Below are 19,344 nucleotides of genomic sequence, written 5' to 3' on the forward strand. Positions count from 1 at the left end.
GCAGTTGGCTTAATTTGCATTAACCAAATGTGGCAAGCAAGTCTAAGATAGCTATGATGCAACTGCAGTTGAATTCAGCTGCGCTGTAATATGAGGAGGAGGAGGATGGCCAAAGCTATTTCTCTGTGTCCCCAAAGCACTGGCCATTCTACTTGCAAAGCCATATTCATTTGCATGTATACGCATGAATGTATGTATACATCTGCATGTATATTCATACACATGTATTAGTGAACTCCACTGATTTCAGCAGAGGTGTGGTGTAGTGGTTTTAGTGTTGGACTAGAAGCATGGCTGCTCAGACCTGAGCCCCATTAAATTCAATGAGACCTTTTCCCTACCGGACAGGTCTGTATAGGATTGCAATCTAAATAACTAGAGAGAATTATATTTATATTTGGTCCTTCAGAGGTTGTGGTGCTACAAACCGCATCATCCCAACATTGGCATTCTGTCTATGACTTAAGGTTGTGAGTATGGAAGGCCAGAGGCCCCCAAATCTCTAGTCTATACTGTATGGACATTTATCACTTGAAGGGCTAGTGGTGAAAACTCACATTTCTTTCAGAATACACATTAGACAAACAAACTCAACATATGGAGACGGGGTGTGTGCTTTAGAAGCATTTTAATTTATAAACAGCAATTCCCATTGACTTTATACCAATAAAAAAGGCAATTTACAAGCAAGAAACAAGAAATCCATCAGAACAAAATAAAGCAGCACTGAAATATTCATGTCACAAAATCTAGAAACAAACGAACAAAAAAAATCTGAGTACAAGAGTAAAATATCATTTTGAATAAATATTCTAAAATATTTCATGCTATAAAATAATCCTTAATGGCAAGTTAGTTGCTTTAACAGCATCCGCTTTAGCTAGCTTCATTTACTTCATATGAGGATGAAGTGTGGAGTTTGTGAGGTTACCGGTTTAATATTGCAAGGTATTGACACTGAGGTAAGTCATTCAAAGTGTTCAAATATTCATGAGGAAAACAAAAGCTATCCATAAATGATAGAAGTGTACTTAAGAATACCATTTTCTGGTAAAGCAAATGCAACTACATCATGCAAATCGGTCATGAGTTTCTCATTCAATCAAAAGATGTGTAAACAAGCCTTCAGCAAAGTCCAAAGACTAACTGCTCAGCATGCCAGTGGTTTTCAATCTTTCAAACGCATTCTCCACATCGGACCTCTACAATGCGGACCTGCCAGATCCTGAGAAAAAGCAGAGGAAGGCAGAACAAGGTCTACTGGGAGATATTTGGGTGGTCTGGGGCAGAACAGCAATTTGACTATCACAATGAAAGTGGCAGAAAGGAGGAGTGGGTTTTGGCCAAAAGACTAGAAAGGTTCAGTTCTAGCCTCCTGCCCAAAATGTGTTCCTTGGCTTAGCAAATCTTCAGAGGCACGTTGCCCCTTAATTTCAAGGTGCGTGTCCATTGGGCCGTCCTGAGACATTTTCAGGCCCAAGTCAAATGGAAAGACAACACACACACACACCCCATTCCATGCACAGAAACTGACTGGACTGGCAGGAGAACAATGGCAATGAAACTGAGGCCACACTGAGGGCAGCAGACCAGTTTAAGAGGTTTAAGATAGCTTGTGAGGGACAAACCCATCTCCCTCCTCCAAGAAGGGGACAAGGTCGAGAGGCTCAGGAGAAATAGCTAAGGGGTTGTCATTGTTGCCCTCCCTGCCTGAGGCAGTTGCTTCACTCTGTCCAATGACAGGGCTACTCCACTTTGTTCTTGCCTCTGGTGGGGCCATCTCAAACATTAATGAACAAACAAAACACAAGGATACTTCAACCTGTTCTCTGTCCATCTTTATTCTAGGATGGTGGTTCCCAAACCTGGATCCTCCAGATGTTTTGGACTTCAGCTCCCAGAATTCCTGACAGTTGGCCAACCTGGTTGGGGCTTCCTCTAGTGTAGACTGGTGCACTGTTATTGGAGCACAAAATGCTGGGGAGGGGGTGCATGTGGCAAACTGGAACATATACTACAAGAACAAGATGAACTTGAAAACTCTTAGCACAGTCAAGTCCAAAACACCTAGAAGACCAAAGTTTGGGAATTACTGTTCTAGGATGTACTCTCAATTTCAGCCAAAGTGTTAGGTCAGGCCTTGCATGAAGTGAGAGCCCATTAACATGCAATCCACAATTTTTTTCCCCTTACCATCTGGAGATTACAATAATATTTGGAACAACAAGCCTGATCTCACTGAAAAGCTCCCCATAAACTTCCAGAGAAGCAACAGCTCCACCGCTCCCATAGTTTTGAAAACCACTGCAGCATACCAACAGCAAATCAGCCATGTCCTTTATTCTCTCAAGAACAGGTTATATGTAACCAAAGCCCTGTGACTGGTTCTTTGTTCCACATCTCCAAGAATGGACAGGAGAGAATCTTGTTTAGCACTGTTATGCAAACTGACACAGACTGAATTGAACCCATGAAAATTTGCAAAAACTGGATTAATGCACCATTTTAAGAAAGGCTCAGTATAACAGAATGCATTAGTTAAAATACCTGGAAAAGTGTTTGCTGGAAGTGACGCATGACGGCCAAACTCTGAACATTCTGAATGACTTCACTGAACTTTGGGTTCAGTTGCTGAGTATTACTGTTGTTTACAATTCATGAACTAAATATATTCATATATATATTTATATATATATTTATATATAAAGGATTTACACAATTCCCAAATACTTTAAAATATATAAAAATTTAATAAATAACCCTGACCAGTCTAAAAGCACCATTCAAGGGTAAAACCCCCTTAGAAAATAGATTAGGTGTTGCATATTTGAGTCCCTTTTTCAGTGGCTTCAATGTGAAACCCCCTTCAGATGATGACAAAAAAGAAGCCGTAATCACAGTAAACTATAAAGGGGAGGAAGAAGGGGGGGAAAATCAAAGGTACATTTCTGTAAAGGTAAAGCTCAGTCACACCATCCTTTCCCAGCCCTTGTTTTTTAAAACAATTCTGCTAGCTGTATGTTAGCACATAAAAATTATTTCAAAGAACAGCTTAATTCTATATAGAACTAGAAGAAGGATGTAGAAAGTCACAATGGGTGCATCTACATTGCAGAAATATAGCTTGACACCACTTTTGCTGCCATAGAGCCGGCTTACAGAAGTGTAGGGTTTTAGTTTTGTGAGGCACCAGCATGCTTTGGAAGAGAAGGCTAAAGACCCTGTAAAACTACAAATCCCCGGATACCATAGGATGGAGCCACAGCACTGGAAGTGGTGTCAAATTGTTTTACTCCTACAATGTAGATGCAGCACTAGACTGGGAAATTTAAGAGACACCTAAAGAATTCAATTTAGGCCAGGACTGCTCAAACTTGGAGGTGGGTTTTGAGCAGCTTTCATGTTAGCCATTCGTGTGGCTTGTTCAATCCCATCTACATGTGCGCCATTACAGGGTGGGACAAGCATAAAGGGCCTGATCTCAACTGTCCCAGAGAAAGATTCTCACTTTGCTTTAAACATGATTAAGCCTAACCAAATTTCAAACTAATGAAGAACAATAGTTAAGTATGGAACCCAGGTACCCTCATCTACCATTAAATACTGGCGCAACATCAGTCTTAACCATAGTTAAGGGAAGAAGGGATGCACTCGGTGGAAAGGTGGGCCACTCCTGCAGCTCCCAATCTCCGATTATACAACAACGATGTTCCAAATCATGACAAGCCATGGTGTTAATGTGTTAAAAATCTGATTTGTTCCAAAATGGGACACGACAAACCTGTGCGAATCAACCACAAACTACAACTGGAACCCATGGTTTGTTGCAGGTCTACAGACTCTGACCACTTTGAACTATGATTTGTCATGATGTCCAAACCTACAACTGTGGCTTGTCCCGGGATTGTTTCCACAACTGCCTACCCTGACACTGGATCTTTAAAAAACAAACTGGCAAGAGAGAAACAATCCAGAAATGAGAAAGACAAGCTATAGTTTGTTTGGTGACTGGCTGTGCAATCTGCCACTTAAACAATGTTTAACAAAGACCACGATTTCCTGTGTTGTGCAAATTTGACCACAATCAGGCCCATTATGTTTGCAACAGCCCTAAAGGAGTAAGTAATACAACTAATCCAGTTGTGTACCAAGCCATACAACATAAATATAAAAGGATAGATGGAGGCTCCTGCAATCCTACAAGTTTCCTCTTAAAACAAGCAGCCCTGATTTCAGCTTACAGTAAGTCCTGCCGAACAGTGAAGAGACAGTATCCTTTCTGCCACTAAAAGCACTCATAACTCGAATACAGAACCCGCCGCGAGGCGCTCTGCTGCTTTCTTTTAAAAAACAGAACACCACTTATTTACAGAGCTATCTTCTGAGTTTATGTACAACTTCAGTAAAAACTATATGGAAGATAAATCGGTTAGGAAAAAAAATCAACAGCGGCTTAAAACCACAAACATTAGCAAAAAAGTATAAAATTTCCTTTTCACAGTTTGTATATAGGTTAAAACATCTAAAGTAAAAAAAGGACACTGTCACTGGTTTTTTCACATTGTCTATGTAGCTAAAAGGTAGATTAAGAGACTCAATTATGAAGCAACCTGTATAATTTCACATATTTTAGCCCACTGTTTCATACATTTGCTAATCTCTGCATTTATTTCTTTTAAGTGTATTTACTAACCTAACACTTTACACCAGTCTGCATGGCACAGTTCCCCCTTTCCCCATAATTCACTCATAATAGTTCACTGCATGCTTCACACCCGGGCGGACATAAGATATGAACTCCAAATGGACAAGAAGATAGTACCCCATTCCCATAGAACCATGATGTGACAAGGCACGATTTAGATGCTGCGGCATCTAAACTTGAAGTTTATTTTCTGCCAGTCTCTTGTGTGTTGCAGCACACTGATGGAAGCTCTTCTGGGGCAAAATCCAAGGAAGACAAGTAAAGGCTGCTTCTCACAAGACAATTTTCCCTATGTGTAAGCAGTCCTCAGCCAATCTCAGGCATCTGTATAGTCATATATACAACTGTGTCAAGTAAAATTGGGAGTGTCATGGATGAAACAACCAATAGTGTCTCCAGCCAAATAGCACTATTTTTGTCTAATGCAACCATGGAAGGAAACTGATGACTCCAGATGTCATCAGGAAAGAAGGGGGTGTAACATTATATGGCAGGGACCTGTGAAGAGATCCAGGACTTAAATCCTGGGAGCTAGATGGAGAGCATCAGAATAAAAATTAAAGGGGAGGGAAACAACAGGGATGTTATTGTGGGAGTCTACTACAGACCCTGCAAGTCAGATTGAGGAATTGGATGACGCCTTTCTAAAACAGATAACCACAGAACAGAAAATAGTGAAAGGCCTGGAAACTAGCCCTATGAAGAGCGACTTAGGGAGCTGGGTACAGAAGAGAAGGTTGAGGAGTGATATGATAGCTGTAGAAATATTTGAAGGGATGTCATGTTATGTATGGAGCAAGCTTGTTTTCTGCTGCTCCAAGACTAGGACATGGATTCAAACTACAGGAAAAAAGATTCTAGCTCAATGTTAGGAAGAACTTCCTGACAGTATGAGCTGTTTGACAGTGGAACACACTCCCTCAGAGTCTCCTTCTTTGGAGGTTTTTAAGCAGAGGCTGGATGGCCATCCATCGGGGGTGCGTTGACTGTGAGTTCCTGCATGGCAGTGGGTTGGACTGGATGGCCCTTGCGGTCTCTTCCAACTCTATGATTCTGTTATCGTGGACAGGAAACGAGACTGTGACATAAGGAGTACAAATGAAAGATCAGCGCAGTTCTACATGTTCATGTTGTGCTATCAACACCAATGCACATCCAAGATTGGGTACAGGCATAACTTATTTGTTGAACTGTTTCAGGGAGACTTGTGTTTCGTGTGAAGCAGCCTTCAGGTATGCTTAAATCTCATTGGAATGGATGGAAAACAAGCATGTTAACTTTCTCCAGATGTGATTCCCCCTCAGAGGTGCTTGCATGTCCTAAGAAGCATTCTCTGATCTTTACAGTACTGTATTATGGCTTGATCATTCTTAACCCAATAAGCTGGAGGAAGGGATATATAATGTATTGACATGAACGAGCATACTTGGAACTAAAAAACAAACAATCGCCTGAGGAGGATGTTGATAACTATTAGGTTGTTAACAGTCTCAAAGTAAAGTTTTGAACCTGAAACCTGTACAATCGGCATTATGCAGAATTTTGGGTAAGTCACTCTTTGGTAAACTGAAACCAACTCAAACTTATAGATTGAGAAGAATTACACTGAAAGAAGCTCTTAAGACTACACTGGGATGGGGGCAAAGTCAGGGAAACACAAAGTTAATTGACCTTCTCTCCCATCTTTAATTCACGCTACCATGGAATAAGCCCATTGGCTTTAAAGGCACCGTAGCACAGGATCAATCCTAAAGGGTCAAATTTAATTCTGACTGACTTGAATTTTATATTGGGAGGTCTCTCAAATATAAGACTACTTCATTACTTCAGCAAAAGGTTTAATAAAACTGTTATGTATCTTTGCATGTCTCCAGAAGGTAATATAACCAGAGATGCACCCGACCCTGATGCATGCAGACAGGCTAGGATCCAAAAGGGCTGATGAAATTTGCCACATGTGTGGTGTAAGCATGCCCTCAATTCCATGCTATCTGTTCATCCTGACCCCACAGCCTGCATTTCACTGTACAGCCTCACAATCCTTGGAAGTGAATTTTGGGCGAATGTGAGGGGTGACTATGAGGTGCAGGAGGAAAAGACCCAATCTGTGGCCATTTGGATCCCAATTCCTCTTTCTAGTAGTTGAAACAACAACAATTTCCATTGAGAGAGGTGGAAAGAGGATTCTTAGGCAGCTTTAGGATGAGAAGGCTGATTCCATACCCAATTTAACAACAACCCATCTATATAGAAGATGTGATTTACTGTGAATGTAGTTACACTAATGCTTATTATTGGCTCTCAAACCAGTAATGAAAAATACAGTAAAAATACTGCAAAAATCAGGATGGTTAGATTCCTTAAAATATCACGCAAAGCTCTGAGCCCTCAAAACCACTGCAAGCCAGCAAGTTTCATTCTCAACCAATAATATGGAGAAGAAAAGCCAGGAGTGGGTGAGTTGCAAGTCATATAAGATGCCTGCACTCCAAGGAAAATACTCTGCAGAATACTCCATAAGCTCCAGTCATTATAGATCAGCCACCCATCCGCAGCATAACCACAGCTGTGTTTTCAGTGTTTAAACCACAGAATATTCATAAAATATGTAACAAGCCTCAGCAGAATGAAAATTTCTATGAAGGGTCAGGAATTCCCATAAAACAAAAGCCATTGGCGTCTCATCAGTTTAAAATTCACAGTTGATAAAAGTTTAGGGAATCATACAAGGGCTACGGCTGAGGCTCAGATTCGAAATGTCAATGTAATAAAATATAAAAAATAAATATGCTTGAAGTTAGCAAAACATTCACACATTCTCAATATGCGGATTTGGCAGAGGCGTCAATAGAGTCCTAGAAGCCACTATTTTCCTCTTTGTATCTGAAAGGGGGGGGGGGACCTACATCTGTCCAACTGGCTTGAGCAGAAGCAGCAAGTTGCAATGTGCAAGTGACAAGCTATAATCTCGTGCAAAGAGAAACCCAAAGTTACAACTCTATATCCATCTACTGAAGCCAAACAATCAGGATGGCTCTCATGTCCTATCACCTTACGCCTCTTTCCAGCATCATTTTTTGCCAAACCTCTCTATTCATCCAGTCTGGAAATCCTAGAGGCGTTAACCAAGATCAGACACACCAGAAACTGGAGCAGGATAGCAACAAACACAGTCAGGGTGCATGGGAACCCCTTATTCAATCTTGTGCCACTCTTAAAAAATTGTTCTACCCCACAGGCTATATTTGCCAAATTTTTGCCAAGCCTAAATATACTAAATATTCACTTGACATAAAAATATGATGTAGAATTTGTATACAGTAACATTTGCCAGCTTATAATTTTGAGGTCTGTTTTAAGCAAACAAAAAGTCTAACTGGAAAGATATGCATAACACTACTGTTTTCTATGCTATACTGTCCTATGAGAGAGAGAAAAAATAGCACCATATTAGAAAGAGACCATATGTAGAGAGTAGAGAAAACAGGATCTACCTGTGTGTATGTGTGTGTGTAAAGGTATTTATTGGCTCTTTTAGAAAAGAAAAAATACTGAGCAGCCACTGTAATGACGGAGAAACCAACCCAAACCCTCCCCAAAACTTCTCTAATACAATAGGAGATATTGCTCATGATTCCCATATAGTATCATTACAAAAAGTAAAAATACAAGTGCTTCAGCTTCACTGGAAAAATGGTAAGTAGGAAGTTTACGGTGCACCTGAAAAGAGCTCTCTGGAAGAGATCCACTAGAACACTGATCTGAAATACTGTAGATTTCACCACAACAATCCCTTTGAGCCTACTACAGTAGTAAACCAATCACATATATATTCAGAGTGATTAAGGTAAGATTGATTCACCTGGTATATGTTTCTACAGTACGAAATGAAGGTAGATTCTGAGAAGAAGTAAACATCTAAAACCACAATGCTACTTTTGGGTTGGCTAATATAACAACACATCTTTTTTTGTATAAAAGAGGGGGTCAGCACCACAGGTTGTCCAGTTTATGATCTAGACAAAAAAAGAAGCCCCAAACAATCCCCATCATAAGTTAACACATGTATGGCATTTGGTTTATGTATCCTATGGGGCAAAACTTGTTCCAGAATAAGCTTTGCTCGCTTTCGGACACAGTAGTTGAACAGGGAGAAGGGGAGGCAGAAGGAAAGCTTAATGAAAATCCTCCTCCCTCAAGAAAAAGACCAAAAAAGAAAAAGAGTTGAAAGTCTTGTAAAGAGGTTTTGTTTTCCTTTCCCATTTAAGGTATTTCTTACATTCACCCTCAACCAGAAGAGAAAAAAGTGAACATTTTATATATGTTTATATATAATATATATTATATAAAATTCAAAGCTATCAAAATAGTTACTCCAAGAAACAAATAAACTCCACCCAAGTCCCCAACTCAGTATGACACATGGATAGGATCTCTGAGAAGCATACCTACACTCTTAGCACATTTGTTTGGTTAAGGCTGTAGTCCTAGCACACTAACCAGGAGTTAAGCCCTACTGAATTCAGTGAGGCTTACTTCCAAGAACACATGCAATAGGATTGGATGCACAAAGGAGAACACACTCTCTCTCAAGTGTATTGGCCAAAAATACTTGCCTTATTTATCTTTCATGGTCATAACCCCACCCACTGCAAGATGAAGTGCATCATTTATATAATATTCTTCCCTATATATATATCCTTTGGGGAATAAAGCTAACCCTACCTCCTTCAAAACAAAAACTTTCTACTCAGAAACAACATCCACAAGACTTGTCAAAAAAGGAAAGGAAAATTCCAATGCTTGTTCTATCTGTCGTAAAAATTATCAAAAGCAACAAGAAAGAAATGCATTGATCAATGTGCTTTGTCTGGGTTGCGCTGAGGGACATAATGTTTTTTTAATCAGATGTGTGAATGTCCATGCTATAATCCAATGTTTCTGAGGCTGAAGCATCGTCTTCTCTCTGTTCTATATAGGCTTCTGTTCTTTCCGGAGACTCCATTCTGCTTCTTATTTCTGCTACACCAGGATGATTCTTCCGCAGGTGCTGGTTCAGGGTTCCCTGGAAAGGAAAGCATTTCCCACAAACCTCACAGCGGAAAGGCTTGTCGTCTGTATGTCCACGGATATGGTATTCAAGCTGATCCTTGCGCGTGTATTTTTTCCCACAATACTTGCACACAAAGGGGGTTATTCCCATATGTAACCTCATGTGCCGATCAAGACTCCCTTTCTGGTTGAAAGACTTCCCACAGTATATACAGATTAACCTTTCACTGTACGCATACCAGTGACCTCTTGAATTCCTTTCCCGCGGACTGCTTTCATATCCTGGTTGGCTTCCTGCTGATTCACCATCAGCGCCTTGCATCAGACCTGGAACGTCACTATGCAAGTGGCTAGTAGAAACCCGCTTTTGACGCCCACGACCTCGGAAAGAGCCCAGCATGGATCTTGAAGAGCTTGAGTTCCTCAGGTTTCCAAATGTTTCAGACACACCAGCAGACTGGGATGCCCCATGGGAATATGAGTAGGCATTCTGTAATACAGAGCTATAGGCGCCAACATTAACTGCCACCACTTGCTCTCCGTCCACCATTTCCGTATGGTACCCATCATCACCAAGCGAAGAACTATCTGAACAACTTGGCCGGTCAGATTTTTCCATTTTGACTTTTACCTCAGCAACCTGGCTTTCTCTGACAATCAAGTCTCCTTGGTCATGATCACCTTCGATCTGAATCTCATATTCTGAAACACTTCCACTACTTCCACGGTCTGAGTGCCCTTCTTCTTGGAGACGGTTGCGCAGACCCTTGGTTGGAGTTGTTTCCATTCTGAGATCATTACTGGAAGCAGATTGCCGCACCTGGGAGCAATAGGTAGGAGAGATTTCAACTGGATTGACAAAGTAACTACTCTCTTTAATCCCATTGTGATTTTCTGGAGTGTCCTCATCCCCCACAGTAACAGAATTGACTTCACCGACATTGATCTTCGAATGAATGCTTTCTAGGATCTGTGTGCACTTATCAATGACACACTGCATCTGTAGAAAACTGGCTGCAGTTAAAAAGCTGACAACATCCTTCAGTTGCAAGGACATCCTTCCAGTGTAACAAAAAGAAAGCAGCTGCTCAAAGACGTTGGGGTTTTTGATGACTGATATTGACAGGCCGCTCATGGTACTTAATGCTGAATGGTCACGGAAATAGGGAGAACTGGCAGCTAGAACAGCTTTGTGAGCTCTGAACGGCTGGCCCTGAATGTGCACAATGATATCACAAAGCTTTCCCTGCAGGCGAAGCTCATTCAGCTGGCTCAGTACGGTGCTGCTGTACTCAGGAACATCAAACTGGATGAAACTGCTGCTGTCCATGTCTTCTGATGTAGAGTGTAACCTGCAATAGGCACAAAAGGAATATTTTACAGAAGAGAATTTAAATTGTGTGATGCTGCTTTAAAGAAAGCAAGCAGTTCATTCTTATAACTGTTTTGCAACTTAGACTTGTTATACAATCTGTGACTTGATGAAAACAAAAAAATTAACCACAAAGGGGGTAGCTAGTAACCATTTTGCAGGCAGCACTACTTTCACATACACCTGAAAAGGTAAATCCACTCAAAATAATATGGTTGATGGTTTTATTAGTTACATCCATATTCTGTCTTTACTCCAGTGAGCTCCAACTGGCATATATAGCTCTCCCCACTCCCGCTTTATCCTAATTAAACACTGAGATAGACTGACTAGCCTGAGGTCACCCAGTGAGATTCATGATTCGGTGAGGACTAGAACCTGGATCTCAATATTCCTAGCCCAACACCAGTACACCATATCATCTCTTTAGTGTTTCGTGTAGCAATGAGTTGGTTTACCTAAAATACTGTAGATTGCTTTAAGGACAGCTACAGTCTATGAAGATAGTGGAGAACCTGTGTGAAGAATACTGCAGTAAGCTGTTTCAGATGACCCAGAACTACTAATCCTTCTTCATATCGAGAACGTTAAGTCTCTCTTTCAAATACTGTGGGAATTAAGACACTAAAGACAGTAGGAGTGCACAACTGAACATGCAAGTGAAGGGAACATAATCTGAGAGAAACCCTGAAGCAGCACCATTGAGCTCAAATACCGCTGATGTAAACCAACATGTCAAGCAACATCAACAGGGACTTCCAGATGGTTTTGCAACACACTAAGCTTCCTTCTTTGTGTGGCTCTGAGACATGATTTCTCAAGTGTTGCTCTAGCAAACCTTACTAGCCAGAGGAAGAAAATAAACTCTTTCTTTACTGTAAAACAACATGCATATGGAAAAATGACAAAAAAGTAGCATGTAGATATAATAACTCTTTACTATAGTAAATAATTATTTTTTTGTTATGCAGTTACACTACTGTAAACTGACTTATGATCGGGTGATGATGAATTGTGATGTTGTGAAATGCTCATATTCTCAGAATGGGAGCAGCAATATCTCCAGGACTGTTGCGCAAATGGAGTCCACTGTGTGAGTACTGCACAAAGGTCCCAATGCACAACAGCACATGTTGTGCAATGGAAGCCCCCCACTGCACAATGGGACATCTTGTACAATGCCCCATTGTGTATCATTTCAATGGACTACCATGGTTGTGTATGGATAACTTCTGGACATGCTCCAGCTTGTCCACCTCCTTCTTGAAGTGTGGTGCCCACGTACACAAGATGAAGGCTGAGATCCTACCTCAGTGGCTATGGGGAGCTAGGGAGCTGGGTATATTTAGCCTGGAGAAGAGAAGGTAAACAGGTGATAGCCATGCTTAAATATTGGAAGGGGTGTCATATTGAGGATGGAGCAAGCTGGTTTTCTGGTGCTCCAGAGACTAGGACACAGAGCAATGAATTCAAGCTATAGTAAAATATATTCTACCTAAACATTAGGAAGAAGTTCCTGGGGGTAAGAGCTGTTTGACAGTAGAACACACCGCCTTGGAGAGTGGGGGAGTCTCCTGCTTTGGAGGTTTTTAAACAGGGCGCTGGATGATCATCTCTCGAAACTGCTCTGATTGTGTATTCCTGCAATTCAGGGGCTTGAACTGCATGGCCTTTGGGGACTCTTCCAGTTCTGGGATTCTAAGTAGCTGTATGCTCTTCCATGTAATTAAGTACCAGGAGCCTTGAAGCCTGATTCAGAGCTCAACAGAAATAAAAACTTCCCTCATGCTTTGCTATGCAGTTCTAACAGTTTCAGAGCTGGAAACCTGCATCCTTTACTGCTGCTCAGCAGAGAAAAGAAGCGTTCTAGATAAGCCTTTGCATGTGACACAGAGAGGGTCTTTAAATAGCATCCCCTGTCATCATAATTGCTCTTCCAGGATATCCTGAACCTATTCTCCCCAATCTGGTGCCCTTTAGATGTTCTGCTTTTAATTCATATGAGCCTGGGCAGGAATTCTGGGAGTTGTATGGCACTGGTAAAGATTGCAAAAGCCATTGTTCAAATAGACTCATCTTACCTTTATCTCCCCCCTCCCCCAAATAATGCCAACAGATACCCTCAAATTTTGATAGGCGCTGAGTGTCTCTGAACATAGGCTGCTCTCTTCCCCTTTTCATTTAAGCACTACTTTTAATTTATAAGTACATTTACTTTCATCTTCCTGGAAAGCATTCTTCATAAGAATGCAGAAATCTCTGACATGAAAGGGAATGATGTAAGCAAAGGACACTTCGTCACAGATCTGCACAATGTGTGACCTCTCAAACACAATAGGCCATCCTTGTATCATGGGGGTGGCTGCTGAACCATCCCTGCAACCATAAAGAGACATAAAGTAGGTTGTTTGTGGAGATCCCGGAGGGATGCCATATGTAGTTGGTGGGCTTGTTAAATGATGAGTTGTGGAGGCCTACCATAAAGCAGCCATCCCAAAAAAATCCCAGGTAGGCAGCAGGAAGATAAACTGCCTGGGACACTCGGTTTTCATTCCATAGATCACATAAATAAATAGTTCCCAGTCTTTGGTTTCCAGGACTGCTGGACTACAACTTCCATCATTTGCGACCTCTTGATTACAGGAAACCATCTGAAGTCCATCCTTGGCAACCATTTAGATGAAGGGGAGGGCAGAGACATAAAAATGAGGGAAATAAGTAGGGTTAGAAAAAGGAAATGATACAAAAAAACAAGAATTTTACATAGGTTGTTGTATAAGGGGTCAGACTGCAAAAGGAGAAAAACACACACACTGAAGTACACATTTACTGGCATGATATATAATCAAGTGTACATAAATAAGCACCAGTACCCCTTTTTGACCACTTTGATTCTTGTTTCACCTCTTTGCAAATACTGGAAGAAACTAAAGACTTTTAATCACCGTAAAAAGCAAAGAGAAGATTGTAGGTCTCAAACATAGACATTTTGTCAAATCGATCTACTAGCTCTCTGAATTCTTTTCTTCAATACCTGAGGAATGATACGGTTTGGAAGATAAAGCCGACATTTCTGCAAACAAAGAGCTCTTCTTACTATGTGAAAAATGAAATTGATTGCATCCAAGCTAGATCTCCTAAGGAAAGTGTGAAGCATAATCCCTTTTCTCTCAATACAACTGCTTTCTTTTTGCAATGTTTGCTTTTTCCTGAAAGCAAGAAGGCAAACATTTATTAATAATCTTTCTAAAGCAAAGATTTTGCATGGTCCGTTTATATGACACATAAAAGTTAATCACATACACATACAGACGCAGGAAGAAATTGAGAGAATGAGAGAGATCCGAAATGCAAGTCAAATAGATTTATATGATGAATGCATATGCGCCATCTTGCATGTTAACTACTGTCCTCAAAGCTGTGTGGTGTCAGAGCCATCTGGTTGCCTAGGAATTAAAGGCATGTGTACATGATCCCCAAAGGTATACAACACTTTCACAGCAGATGCATTAAAACCAGTTATTTGCATTTGCTCTAACAGCAAAAATGCTGAATCGTTATACTGAAACAGCAGCTAACAAGAGTTCCGAATCCCACATATAAGCCTCAAAAATGCAAAATGCGCAGTAGATTAAGTTATGCAGATCTGCTCATTTTGTAGGGATATGCTCAATACGCACGTTTTTTGGGAGGTAGACTTGTACTCTTTTTGTGACAAGCAGCCTCAAGGCCAGACTAGCAAGAGGGTTGGAGGAGAAAAACACTGTTTCCATTCAGGAAGCCAGAATTTTGTCATCCAGCCTTGGTCCCTTTGCTGAACGCTGGCAATGTATTTTTAAATAAAGCAGGGCAATCCATGAAGCAAAGCTCTGAAAAACTCCCATTAATTCCAGTTCCAATTTGGCAGCAGGAGCTCCTGAGAATTGTGTCCCAAGCGTCTGATCTGTACCACATTGAAGTACATGTCATTTGCCCTACATCTGCTGCCTGAAGTAGCTGCCTCATTTTGCCTCACAGCAGACTCCTCTGAACAAGCCTTTGCTACCAAGAGAGAGCAAAAATGCTAAAGATTCTGTGCTAGATGCCAAACTCACAGGTTAAGCTGAGTGGCCCTTTTAATGATGTTGGACCTGAACTCTCATCAGCCCTAAATAGAGTGGCCAATGGTGACAAATAACCAGAGTTTCAGTGCAATGATATCCGGCAGGCTACAGATTATATATATCTTTAAAACCAAGTAGCAGCAGTCATGGAAAAGAGGACAGACAGAGCATTGTAAGATGAGAATGTAACTTTAACTATGACAATAAAGAAATGAAAGATATAGCTGTGTTAGTCTTTAGAATCAATATGGAGAGAGATCTTGTAGCACCTTCGAGACTAACTGAAATTAAGAAGTTGTCAGCATGAGCTTCCACAGACTTCAGTCTACTTGCATTTAAATGCATCTGAGAAAGCAGAGTGAAGTCTACAAAAGCTCTGCTGCCAACTTCTTTCTTTCAGTTAGTCTCGAAGGTGCTCCAAGATCTCTCTAAATACAGAAATGGATCAAATTTTGCAGCACACAACTTTCACATGGATCTACTTCCAGAAAAAGCTCCAATGTTTTGGAGTGGAGGGTTAGGGGTCCAATGCACTGCATTCTGGCCTTGCTGCGACAATATGGGCAAATAAGTACACAGTCGATAAAGCAGCCTTGAACATATGTACCTTGGCTTTATTTAACTATGCTCACATTTTACAAATTGAGCAAACACCGTTTCTAAAGAAATGTCTACTACAGGGACAGGCAGACTTCAGTCTTGCAGGAACCAGTTTGTGTTTTGACACTCACAGAGCCAAATGAGAAAGAGCAGCTCAATGAACCGGGGAAGGGAACATCCTACTGAAATCAAGGAACAAGGGGCACCTCTGACCAGATGCTCAGGCCAAGAATGAGTTCACAGTCATGCCATGTAAAAACCCACTCCTCAGGATCCCCCCTAACCCTAACCCTAAATCAGTAGCCTGATTTAAAAGCCAGGGCCATTGTTGATGCTTTTAACAGTTGAGAGCAAATAACCCCAGGTGATCCACTGCTAATCACTCAGAAATTGACCAGTAGATCTTGTTTTACCTTCTGTCCAACCCTGGTCTGAAAACCACAGGGCTTACTGAGATTGTACACTTAGCAGATGAAGTCCATTAGCTGGGTTGGGAAACCAGATCACTGACCACCTTGGTTGAGGAGGCTGGTGGGAATTACAATCCAATAACATGCCAAGGGCCACACAATCCTTTCCCCAGTGCCATCAGCCACGCAATTTGCCAGGTCATCCCTGGGAAGTCAAAACTACCTCCAGATAAACAAGCTAGAAATTTATTCTGTTAACCCGAACTAGTTCTCCCCTCTCCCCCCTTTTCAGGCTATTAATATGCCACACATTCCTAACAGAAGCAAGTGTAGGCAGGCCAGCTAATGGCATTTTGGGGTACCTACTGTGCATGTATGTGCCTCCAAGTCACAACTTATGATGACCCCATTAAAGGTTTTCAAATGGTTTTGACAGTTCCTTCCTCCGAAATGAATCCTACAGTATTTGGTATTTACTGACAGTCCCCCATCTAAGTACTAACCAGGGATGACCCTGCTTAGCCTCCAAGATCAGACAGAACTGGCTGCCCTTGGCTATGTCTGCCTTCAAGTCAAGAATTTGAGAACCAGGCAAGGAAAACTCAGAGGCGGTTCTGCCAGTTCCCTCCGCTGAAATACAGCCTCCAGCGCCTGGTATTCATTGGCAGGATCCTAACCATGTATTAACCAGAGCCAACCCTGTTTAACTTCCATGATCAGATGAAACCAGGTGCCTTCAGGGTATTTCATCAAGACGTCAAAAACCAGACTGGTCACCTCACGACGGTGGATGTATTTCAGTCAAACAAGCATCAAACAAAATGACTGCCTGCAAAGTTCCAACTTGTCTCTGGAGTGATGATTTGGGGATCATGGGATCTGTCATTAACCATTATGATCCAGGCAAACTGAGCCATAGTTAACAGCAACTACTATACAGAAGACACTCAAAACACTTGCCTTATTAAAATGAAGGATGTAGTCTTAGGGGCACTTTATGAAAACAACCGACAGACTCCCACTCAAAGATGCGCTATTTATAACAGGGTTTTTGTTTTCCAACCCGACATCCTTCCCCACTTTAGAGACTAAAATTACACTAGGTAAACAAAATCAAATTATAGGCTGCGCGTTTCGGCAGGAGAGCGAACAAGGCGCACGCATGGCATTAGCACAAGAGGGATCTCAGTCGCTACAGAGGAGGTCAGCAGCAATGGGAGCAAAGTTAATTGCGCTGCTGCCAGCTGCCTCTCAGCCTCATTTGCTCATTCATTTGGCAGACCCTGCCCAGGGATTCACAGTCGCCATGGGCCTTGCAGTACCCCTCCTGCTCTGTCTCCAGCCTGGAGCCTACAGTGAATGGAGAAGGCTTTGCAAACGCCTCTGTAAAACGAGTCAGCTACAGATATGCATGTTATCCAGAGTAGCTTTGGAAGCCAAAAGAAATGCAACACGATTCTGCAAACGTATCATCTACCCTTAACCAAATCTAGTCCAGAGGGATAACAAGTCTGTACGTTTATAATATGAATATCCCCTCTTTTCTACATTGGATGATGACTCTGGAGACCATGTAACCCCACTGGGTGACCCTGGGCAAGTCACACTCTCTCAGCCTCAGAGGACAGCAATGGCAATGCCTCTGTTGAAGAAACCTTCCAAGGAAGCCCTGTGACAGGGCTGGGTTGCCTTAGGGTCGCCATGAGTCAGAAATGACCTGAAGGTACACAACAAGAAGGCAAACCTATCATGGGGCTGTCTTGGCAAGGTTTTGTGGAAGGAGGTTTGCCATTGCCTTCCCCTGAAGCTGAGAGAGTGTGACTGGCCTAAGATCAACCAGTGGGTTTCATGGCTGAGCAGGGAACCGAACCCTGGTCTCCAGAGTTTTACTCCAACGCTGAAACCACTTCCGCATGCTGCCTCTGCTATTTGTATCCCAATGTTATTATAGCGATACAGAGCCAGCCTGGCTTAGGGATCTGAGTGTTGGATGATGGCTCTGGAGGCCAGGGTTCGATTCCCAGCTCAGCCATGAAACCCAATGGGTGACCCTGAGGATGCCAAGAAAACCCCAGGACAGGTTCCACCTTTGGGTTGCCCTAAGAAGTTGGAAATGGCTTGAGGGCACACAAGGCGCAGGATTGTTAGAGCCTAGTGGTTAGAGCGTTGGTCCAGACTCTGGAGAACAGGGTTCAAAGCAGGGTTTGAGCATAAAAACCTTGGGCGAGTCACACTCTCTCAGCCTCAGAGGAAGGGAAAGAGAAGCCCCTCTGAATAAACATTGCCAAGAAAGCCCTTTGAGGGCAGGCACTCAAACAAACGACAGCGCTGGCCCAGAGGGAATCATAGGGGACCCCTTGCTCTGGGCCACTGTTTCCCAACGGTTCTCTCTGGGAAAGCGCTGCCATTGACCTTCCCCCTTGAGAGGGTCGCCATAATAAGGACTAGAAGGCCCACAGCCACCAACACAGACGCCTTGGGGCGGGTCACACTCTCTCAGCCTCGGGGGAAGGCAGTGGCAGAGCGACCCACCCGCCCTCCCCTCTGAAGAAGCCTTGCCAGGGAAGGAGCCCCTTGGCCTCCGGGGTCTCCAGAAGCCACAAGGCAAAAGCCCACCCGAGGAGATGTTGCCCCTGGGCCCCTTCCTTCCTTCCTTCCCTTCCCTCCTTTCACCTGAGGGGCGCCGGGGTCTCCTCACATGGCGGCTCCGCCGGAGGGAGCTCGGTCCGGGCCCCGAGTGCCGCCTTCCCTCCGGGCGCCGACGCGCCTTCCCCCCTCCCGCCCCCTCGCAGCCAACGCCGCCCGGAAGCGACTCCGCGCCTCACACAGAACGGATACTTCCGCTTCCGGGGCGCCATAAGCAATGGGCGGGGCCTAGAAGGAAAGAGAGCGAAGAACGCTCTCCTTGCTATTGGACACGCCCCTTTTCTCCAGGAGAAGAAAAAATAGGAAGGCGGCGCGCGCATGCGTACTTTTCGCTCTGACGACAGAGATAGAGACAGAGAGAAGGGGCTGGGAGCAGAGATATGGAAACCACGCCCCCCTTTGGAAAGAAATGGGTTTCGCTCTGGCGGCTCGGACAGTGGGCGGGGCGGAGGTGCA

General features: G+C 42.8%; 1 protein-coding gene across 3 annotated transcripts; it reads right to left on the reverse strand.

Annotated features, from left to right (window-relative positions):
• Nucleotides 1-647: 647 nt before the first annotated feature.
• Nucleotides 648-19,017, reverse strand: LOC149308060 (zinc finger and BTB domain-containing protein 34-like). Of its 3 annotated transcripts, XM_089534996.1 has the most exons (3): nt 18,916-18,987; nt 13,608-13,792; nt 648-11,109 (listed from the first exon to the last, which is right to left on the reverse strand). In XM_089534996.1, exons 2-3 carry the CDS (start codon nt 13,778-13,780, stop codon nt 9,606-9,608), a joined length of 1,677 nt encoding a protein of 558 aa, XP_089391122.1. In that variant the 5' UTR covers nt 13,781-13,792; nt 18,916-18,987; the 3' UTR covers nt 648-9,605. The 3 variants fall into 3 exon arrangements, with proteins under 3 accessions (XP_089391122.1, XP_089391124.1, XP_089391123.1); XM_089534998.1 differs by lacking the exon at nt 13,608-13,792 and having other exon boundaries at nt 18,916-19,017; XM_089534997.1 differs by lacking the exons at nt 13,608-13,792; nt 18,916-18,987 and adding an exon at nt 13,345-13,589.
• Between the last annotated feature and the right edge of the window lie 327 nt (nt 19,018-19,344).

Source organism: Sceloporus occidentalis, unplaced genomic scaffold (genome assembly GCF_023333645.1).
Source record: "Sceloporus occidentalis isolate IW3139 unplaced genomic scaffold, rSceOcc1.0.p SCAF_8, whole genome shotgun sequence".
NCBI classification, from domain to species: domain Eukaryota; kingdom Metazoa; phylum Chordata; class Lepidosauria; order Squamata; family Phrynosomatidae; genus Sceloporus; species Sceloporus occidentalis.

Excerpts from the sequence above, each read along its gene's own strand:
- LOC149308060 (XM_089534996.1), bottom strand. The coding sequence starts at position 13,780 with ATGGTTTCCTGTAATCAAGAGGTCGCAAATGATGGAAGTTGTAGTCCA. Across the intron at positions 11,110-13,607 it reads TTTGGGATGGCTGCTTTATG|GTTACACTCTACATCAGAAG; the intron begins GTAGGCCTCCAC and ends TGCCTATTGCAG.